Genomic DNA, 9,183 nt, shown 5'->3' with positions numbered 1-9,183 from the left:
GTCTCACCCACAGCAGTGTGCGCACCAAAAATAAAGAAACAAGAGGGCATTGGGCTGCCTGAAGGAGGACCACATGCTGACAGGTAAGCCTGTAGGTGTCACTGTCTGCTCTTCTCTGCCTCTCCCAGTCTACTATGGGATGGCTGTTGAACAACATGAAGCCCCAGCGTGCGTAAACTGACAAGCCCTGCGAGTGCTCTGGCTGAGAGGAAACTGACATACGTGCCACCTGCTGCCATGTGCCCAGCATGGAATGTAAAGTGATGGAGATTGAACTCAGTAGGATTCATAGAGAAAGTACAGTAATGGCCATCCAGCAGCTGGGAGGTCTTTGTATCACCACATACAGGGTAGGGGTGACCTGTTTTGCCTCTTCATTGGGATGCAGGTGAAAAATTTTCTCCTGGGGCTCTGACATGCATGGCGCCTATGTCCTGGACAGTACCTGTGTGGTACAGAGCTCCAGTGGCTGGAAGGGGGTGGTGGCTGTCACAATCTGCTGCCATGACAGCCAGTTGAAGCTCAGAACCTCCACAAACAACCACAAGTGAAGCTGGGGTGCTGCCCAAGCACACCTGGTGACACCACACACTCCCCACCTAGACCAGACTGACCTCCTGACTGTGCCATCTGCTACAGACTCCTGTTTATTGTTGCAGTTTTTTTTAATAAATTGTATTTTTTAAAGAAACATGTGCAAGTGTGTGTGCATGTGCGTAAGAAAGAAGCTGGCAGCAGTGCACAGACTGTGCATTCCAGTTTATTTAGGAAAAAGTCTGCTTATCAAACTGTATCAGCTGTACAAATGAAAACTCGCTGTCCACATGCAGCACACAATTCTCACATCACCACTGCTTTCAGCCAGAAGAACATTCAAAGCAGAAAAGACACATACTGAATTAAAAACCCGTATCGATCCTCGTCCACTCCCAACCCCTGCCACGCTAGAAAAGAAACGGTCAAGTGTGTGGCACTCGGAAAAAGAGCCGCCAGTGCAGGCTCCCAGAACACGCATATAAAATTAAAAAAAAAAAAAAAAAAAAAAAGGTAAAGGTCATGTGATTCCAGGGATCGTGCATGGGAATCGGACTGCAAATGGGGCATCCTGTCCCCTAGAAGTCAAACCTCAAAACTCCTGTCATTTCTCTCTGGCTTGGACCAAACTATACAAAGGATGAAATGTCATCACTGGACCGAACCAACAAATGAGACCCCACATGAATGAACTAAGGCCATTGTGATCCCTAGACCTCACGTGGGCACGTCTGACACATCCAAGTGGAAAACCCCAGAAAAGCAATTCTTGTAACATAAAGAATAAGAGCATTGTGAGAATTCCTCATCCTGAACTAGCTAATGCAGAGTCTCGCTGGTTTTAATAACAAGGTCCTCAGGATCCCTGAAAATCTCTCACCTCATAAGTAGAATGAGATCTCGAGACACCAGGAATCTTCACTTTGGAATCTCGAGAGCCTCAAAAAGGCATAGTATAGTTCTGAGGGGCACCCAGGGTGGTAGCGGTGCTCCCTGGACATAAAAACCCGGGCACACGTCAGGCACTGCTGACCCTCTTGGCGGCTCCAGGAGGCTCATCTTCCTCAAACCCCATGCTCCCAGTGCAGCACAAGCACCTTGCTGCCCAATCTAAAGGCCTGCTGCACTGCAGCACAGGAAACCAACCGCTCAAGACTGCAAACCTGATAAAACAAAAGAAGCACATCAAATAAAAAGTCTGACCGTGTATTGGTGTCAGTAAAGACTTGAGTTCAAATTCTCATGCGCTTTGACACCCAAACTGAAACGGACAGCATACTGCCATGGATGTCTAGAAGATAAAGTGAACAGTCAAGAGAATCTGAAGGCACTTGTGGTTAGCTGTGCCTCTGGGCGTGGCATGTGGGTGGACATGAGTGAAGGCAGAGAAGATAAAAAAAAAACAAAAAAAAAAACAAAGGCAAATGTGTGAAGAAAAACAAAATGAGCATGCAAAGAGCGGTCATTGCCGAGGCACGAGTGCACCGGGCCAAGCTGGGCCGCCTCAGAGGTCAAGTGTCTGGCGAAAACGCTGCACTGACTCCAGCGGCTGAGTCGATTCCACATTTAGGGATGCCAAGTGCCTATGCCAGGTACCCATCTCCATGGAGACATTTAACCCCTGCCCCACCCCATCCCTATTAGACTTTAAAGTGCTTGTGTGAAACTTTTTTTTTTTTTTTTTGTTGCTGGGCTGCACAGGTCATTCCCACCCCCACCCCCCCGCTTAAAAATATCTTAAAGCCACTGTTTTGATCTACGGAACAAATCTTTACACATTAAATCATCTATTTAATTACACCAGCAAAAACTTAAAATCGCCCGTCCTCTTGATTCATATAAAAAGTAAACTCTGCTGCTGCTGCTGCTCCTCCCTTGTCTTGCTGCGGCCACTCGGAAGAGCACGTGGCCCCTCTCGATTGCACACAGCTTGGCCCTACTGATGGCCACCAAAGGAGTAACAGTTTGGGGTGTGCCGAGTCATTCCATTGGCACCCCATCTGCTGGTTGCCTGGCTGCATGAAGCCATGATTGTTTCCGCTACACTTCATTTGACCTGTGCGTTGTCTCCTAAGAGTCCACATCATCAAGGTCACTTTTGGGATCACCCAGCATCATTGGTGACTCCGAGCCCTTGGAGGAAAAAGCCAAGATATAAGAGTTAATGTGACAGCCAAGTGGAGTGGGACAGTTTGGGGAACCTCTCATGGGCTCCCAAAAGAGTGCAGATACTCTCGCTACCTGACGCAGGCTCCTGTCCGAATTCTCATTGGCGGGGCTACCCTCTGAACCGTTGCTGCTCCCTGATTGCTCTTTTTCATTCAGAAGAGCCGTAGCATAGGCCAAAGTGTCCTGGAAGGGGGTTTGGGGAAACAAAAAACAAAAAAGTCCAAGTTAGCGTAAGCATAAATATTATAAATATTCTCAATTGTAATAGAGATGTGTCATTTGACCCATAGCGCAGGGATTGACAACTCCGGTCCTGGAGGACCACCGTAGCTGCAGGTTTTTATTCTAACCCTTTTCTTAATTAGTGTCCTGTTTTTGCTTCTTTCTTTTGCTTGTTTTTGCTAATTAATTTCTTTTGAACTCATTTTAATTGACCTACTCTTGAAGACTTGGACCCCTTCATTGTTTCTTTTTCCTTAATTAGCTGCCAAACAATAATGAGATACAAAATGAGCCAAAACAACTGGTGTCAATCATACAATATGTGAAAATAAAGAAAGGTAAAGGTCTCAGGAATGTTGATCTGCTTAGGTCCACAAAACATTTTAACAGCGCTCTGAGAAAAGAGAAAATCAACAGTTTCGTAAATGTCTGCGATTGCACAATGAGAGCAGCAACAAGCCATGGAATTAAAGAACAAGTTTAATTAATGACAAGAATCAGAGCCTCATTAAGCAGCTGCTTGGAGTAAAATTGGTTGGAGTTTGAGGCCCTGACTTAGTTGGTCTTCTCGTGGCTCACTCACTTCATGTTTCATTTCTGTTTGGGTGCCATTTAAGGAAAGAAATGAAGAAATTCAGGGGAACAAATCTTAAAAGAGAAGTCAATTAAAAAGAATTTACAAGAAGTTAATTAGCAGCACAAATAGGGCACTCATTAAAAAAGGGTTAGAATGAAAACCTGCAGCCATGGGGGTCCTCCAGGACTGGAGTTGGTGACCCCTCCCATAGAGGGCTAGTAAATTATCAAAAATGACATCGTATTTGTAATCAGTGACCTTGAAACAGTTTTGTAAAAAAATACCCCACATGTTTATGTTTGGAATTTGTCAATTTTAACCTTCTGGGAGTGTCTTTAAGATGGCTACAACCACCAGTAAGGAATCAAATTTCAAAAATATGAGCGTATTTATGATCAGCAACCTCAAAATAGAATAAAACAACAATCCAATGCCCATTTTTTTCAAAGTTTTGTGAAACAGAGTAATTTTGGCCCCTCATATTCCATTAAAGAGTGAAACCCTGGGGTTGGCTGATGTGGCATACACCACATCCAAGTCCTTCTAATCATTTTTACTGAAGATACTTATTGGTTTACTCTTTAGGAGTGAAATTTCTTGCACAAAATATGGTCCAAAAATGAGGGGTTTTCAGTCTAAAGGGCAAAACGTCAGGGGGAACCCAAAAAACCTTGGTCTCGCATGACTAGACATCTAGATGAGTCAAATAGAATACCGTATGTGGGGACTTTCTCATACCAGTGAGTCAGAGGGCAGCAGAAAAAAAAAACATAACCAAAGTGATTTCAGAACATTCAAAAGTAATTTTTATGAACACAAAAGCATAACATTTTATGAGTTAGGTAATGAGGGGAAGGAAAGACAGGAGATGATATCACAAGAGGGGAGGACTGTGGGTCCAAACGCAGAAGCGGACACTTCTGTTTTAAATGAGCGACACAATGTTGTAAATGAGAGGCAGACACCCAGAAGAGAGCGGTGGATACCTGAGCTGAAATGGTGCGTTGGAAGGTTTTGGCCGTGGATGTCTCATTAGACACATTGCTCTGAGGAGTCCAGTAGTGCTCAGACATCTGTGAAGAGAACAGACAAAAGATGTCAGAAGGTTGCCCCACAGCACCCACTCAACCAACACTCAGCCCTCCTGCCCTCCCTTGAAGTCCTAAAAAGGGGGACCTTTTTCTGAAGCCACTGCACTGCCCAGCTCCAGTGGCCAGAGTGTTCCTTGAAGTAGTCCTTGGCAGGTGAGCACCTGGGAGAAAATCATAAGGAAATGTAAGATGCGGAAATGTAAGATGCAACACAGTTCTCAACTAGCTGTCAAATAATGGTGGCACCTGCTGCCACTTACTTCTGGGCCAGGGTGACCAGAAACTTGATGCACTGGTAGCAGCGACTGCTGTCCACGTTGTTGCTCTGGTGCATGAGAGCTGCCGACAAAGAGAATGCAAGATGAGCCGAGAGACATTACATGTTGACTAGGTTAGTGCCCACACCTGGCAATGTACTCACCTAGTAGTCCTTTATCAGATTCAAATGCATACTTTAGACGTTGAGGCTGTAAAGAGTCCTCCACCATCTGCAATAAACAAACAAAGGCATAGCAGGCAGCTGAGTAGGGTGCACTACGTAGTGACACAAGGCAGTCACCAGTAAGGATCTCCAGCACAATTAGAGAGTTTCTAGTCTCCCCTTGTAGCAACCACAGAAAGCAGACCTAACAACTACTGTACATCTTCCCTGCCAGGCATCTCACCATAATCTCCAGCAGCATCTGGAAGATGTTCTTGAGTTCATGTGGTGGTGCAGTCTCCAGCTGAATCTGCATACAAAAGATAAAATGAGATGAGCAAACTGCATGGAATACAGATAGGCAGCTAACTTGCCTACAAAAACAAAGGAACATGAAATTAGAGTTTTGTGCACACCTTGATGTGCTGTAGTATACTTATGGAAAAACGTTCATTACAAAAGCAGGACCACGTAACCATTTCCAGCAGGTATGGAAGTGGGCCGGAAAGCTCTCGCAGGGCTGACATCACCTAGGAAAAGTCCAAAAGTTAATGCACCATGCCTGATCACTTTCCTAAAATATAAACTGCCCACTCCCAGAAACCAAATGGCAACTCTAATGTCATTTATCTCTGTGCAACATCTTCGTCCAAGAAGCCATTCCAGCTGAACATGAAACCTGTACCTCCATTAAGTAGGGTTGTCCCTCAGCTTTGAAAAGTGCCACTTCAATATCATGGTGAAGGGGAAGGAGAGTGCTGTTTGAGGTGATGCTCAGTGGATAGGTCTGTTTAAATGAGCCAGGTACTGCAAAAAGAAGCAGGTGTAAGGACAAGAAACTGGCAGGTTGCTTAAGGTCGAAATCACCCCAAACCTCTGCAACCTCCACCATCAAATGGTAACACTCACCCACACTCCTTTGGTTGGACAGTTCAGAGTGCAGAACCATGATGCAGAGGGAGTTGTGTAGGTGCAGGAACTCTCTAGCCTGTGTGGAGCTCCAGCGCCGGCTCTGGGGGACACAAAGACAAAGATAAGGCCATGACCATGCTGAGAAAGTGACAAGCTCCTTAAATCTTTGTGATCATCTGCCAACTCACTGTATTGCTCTGCCGAACAGGTCCAAGCAGGAAGATCAACATTCGCTTGAAGGCCAAGTGCTTGAGAAGGAGTTGACAGGGCTGCAGACCCTGTGGGACAGATGGTGTGGGTGAGAAAAGAAGTGTGGTGATCAAAAGGTCTGTCAAATTATATAAAGTTTAGGGTTTGAATACTTGTATTCAAAATAAGCAACTGGGATCCAAATATATATGAACATAGGTTAAAAGGTTTAAGTGCTAGTACATGTATGTTTGCAGTTGACCTGCCTTTGCATGCTTCACTATTATTAATACTTTTGCAGCCTTCAATTGGAACATCTGGCCCTTCGCAAAAATTTGTTTTTTTTATAGGACCAGGACATTTCACAGTCAATGTACACATGAAACCCAAACAAAATTATTCATGATTACTTAAATACATTAAATGCACTACTCACTTTTGTCCCACACTGTGCCCTCTCCTTAAAATCCTCTGCTCTGCTATGTGCCTTTCTGATCCTTGGTTGCAAAAAACATGATGTCCGTGCCCATCTATGCTTATTTTATATAAGCTGAGGCATGGTGAATCTATTCGTGTTTCACAAATAGAGATGCTGAATAGACTAAACATTGCACTGTAATAATCTTAAAGTATGTCCTCTTCACTAGATTTTTTATTTGGCTAACACTTTTATTCTGAGCAAATTAAAAAAATAAAGGGCTATCAAGATATCTGCGAAGAAAGGACATACTGATACATCAATAGTTAGCAGTAAAAAACCCTACAATAGGAAAAACTAATTACCCCAAAATCTCAAAAACGCTTTGACTGATCAGATTTAAATTTGATCACACCATAGGAAAAAGAATTTGCTGAGACATTTTTTTTGTCAATATTGGTCAATTATAATGATGTAGAAAGTGGGCAATTTGAACGCAGCCTGTCTTTTTTCCACTCAGTGCAGACATCTGTGTCCGTCAGTTGAACACAACCAGCACAATAGTGCCACTTGCCAATAGCAGGGATGAACGAGTGAATAAGTAGAAGTGATGTGACAAAGATAAACAGACGGAGTGATATGTGGACTGAAGGTGTAGCAAGATGTACCCGCACACTTGAGGTGTGCTATGCACCTCAAGTCCAGGCGCCAGGAAAGGAGAGAGAAATACAGGCAGAGTTATATTCCTTATGCCCAAGACAATTAGCTGCGACTGGCGGCACTTGCATGGATGAGAAGAAAGTGGGGATTGACACTGTACACAGTACTGGTCAACCTATTAGGTGACATAGGTGAGGCCATTGCACACATGTTACATAATTGAGAACCCAGCTCCACCCAAACCCCTCGCTGGTTGAATTATTATTAAATAATGCATGGATTCTGTCCCCCACACAGTCTTGCACACACAGAACACCACCGTCACTACTCCCATGTAAGGGGACGATATTTACATCTTCACCTAGGGTACCAAAAATTCTAGCACCTACACAGACTGCACATACAGGTCATAGTACCATTTTTCATCTATAAGGTGCAGTTTGTGAATTAATTCTTTCTTTAAAGAACATACACCAAATACCAAAATGTGTATACTGTGTACTGAAACAAATACACCATTTGCTGTTAATAAATAGTCAAATAATAAATAGTCAGTTTTCTTCCTCTGGTCTTGACAATACATACAACCTATATTGACATTTGGTCTAATGCACGATATACAAACATTTACTGACTTGACTGTAACAAAAAAGTTTTTTGTGTTTTATGCTATAAATTTCCTACCAAGCAACGTCTAGGCAATTAATTTGGTGCACGGGCCACTTAAACATGCAATCTGTAAATGTCATTGCTTTTTGTAATAAATTAAAAGTAAAATACAACTATATTGTCTGGCTATACCCAAAAAAAACACACTGAACATACAACTGATTAAAAATACGAAAGGTAATACCTGAGTGAACGATCTAAACAAATGAAAATCACTATGATGGTGATGATGATGTTGATGAAAATAATAATAATAATTCATCCATCTTCTAAACTTGCTTTATCATGAGCATGGTTGCGGGGAAGTTTGAGCTTATCCCGGCAAGCATAGTGTGATAACCAGTTTCAGTTCAAAACAATGCAGTTTCTTGTAAAATTGTGTTTTGTAAAGTCAGTCACTAGGAAAAGCAAAAACTGATCTATGGCAGGAATGTTCAAAGCTAAGCAGCTCCAGTGAGCTACAGTAATAATACTAGCCACTGGTTTAAAAAAAAAAACAAAAAAACCTACAAATATTGTATACAAAAAAGTAGTTTGTTTGTTGCATAGTACTTCTGATACATCTGATTAACTAACAGCACTACTGCTGTTAATACACCTGTTAGCCCAAAAGCAGAACAGTACAGTAGAAACACCTGCTCATTTTATAAAGAATGAAACACACTAAGAATTAAAAATTATGAAAATGCAGATCACGGAAGTGATGTGTAAAACACATGCAAAATACAGAAGTATTGTCACATAGCTGTTCAGGGGCAACTCAGCGAAACGACAACTCTGCAACATCCTTTACCAGTTAGGTAATAGTTAGGTTCAAAGAGATTTTTTAATGATATTTAAATGACAATGTAGGGCACGGGAAAATCCACAGAATCACCTGCTTTATGAGAGTCCCAATACGTTAAGAGTAAAGATATTCCTTAAGCCATACTCGCAGGTGACCTTTTGTATTCTAAATATCGTTATCATACGATTACGATCAACACAATTTATATAAAGGATTAGCAATTTTGGTTGCAGAAGATAATGTAAGATAGAGTTTGTTCCATCTGCAGAATAAAGTTTGTTCGTCAATTATATAAATTTATTTTTTACATTTTAAATCATGTTGGTCATTTAAATACAATTAAAAAATCTCTTTGAACCCAACTGGTAAAGGATGTCGCCGAGTAGTATTTCACCAAGTTGTTTCTTTGCCGAATTGTCTTTTGTCGTGTTGTCTTTTCGCCGAGCTGACTATCGCCCAGTTGCCACTGAACCCAACATAGCGTGACATGAGTAACACAATGCTACAATTACTGTGAGGTAACGTAAAGGACTG

The 9,183-nt window shown here is 42.4% G+C and overlaps 1 protein-coding gene across 3 annotated transcripts in view; it reads right to left on the bottom strand.

The window, feature by feature from the left end:
* Positions 1 to 744: 744 nt before the first annotated feature.
* usp24 (ubiquitin specific peptidase 24) overlaps positions 745 to 9,183 on the bottom strand; it is a 78,429-nt gene continuing 69,990 nt past the window's right edge. For all 3 annotated transcript variants that reach the window (XM_051932682.1, XM_051932683.1, XM_051932684.1), the window contains 11 exons: positions 6,115 to 6,204; positions 5,924 to 6,026; positions 5,700 to 5,821; positions 5,431 to 5,544; positions 5,259 to 5,324; positions 5,015 to 5,081; positions 4,854 to 4,932; positions 4,679 to 4,754; positions 4,489 to 4,575; positions 2,776 to 2,886; positions 745 to 2,667 (listed from right to left, as the gene is read on the bottom strand). In XM_051932682.1, coding sequence (XP_051788642.1) covers positions 2,605 to 2,667; positions 2,776 to 2,886; positions 4,489 to 4,575; positions 4,679 to 4,754; positions 4,854 to 4,932; positions 5,015 to 5,081; positions 5,259 to 5,324; positions 5,431 to 5,544; positions 5,700 to 5,821; positions 5,924 to 6,026; positions 6,115 to 6,204 — 978 coding nt within the window. In that variant the 3' untranslated portion in view covers positions 745 to 2,604. The remainder of the gene's footprint in view (positions 2,668 to 2,775; positions 2,887 to 4,488; positions 4,576 to 4,678; positions 4,755 to 4,853; positions 4,933 to 5,014; positions 5,082 to 5,258; positions 5,325 to 5,430; positions 5,545 to 5,699; positions 5,822 to 5,923; positions 6,027 to 6,114; positions 6,205 to 9,183) is intronic.

Source organism: Erpetoichthys calabaricus, chromosome 10 (assembly GCF_900747795.2).
Source record: "Erpetoichthys calabaricus chromosome 10, fErpCal1.3, whole genome shotgun sequence".
Taxonomy (NCBI): domain Eukaryota; kingdom Metazoa; phylum Chordata; class Cladistia; order Polypteriformes; family Polypteridae; genus Erpetoichthys; species Erpetoichthys calabaricus.
This window is presented reverse-complemented; position numbering and strand designations above follow the sequence as displayed.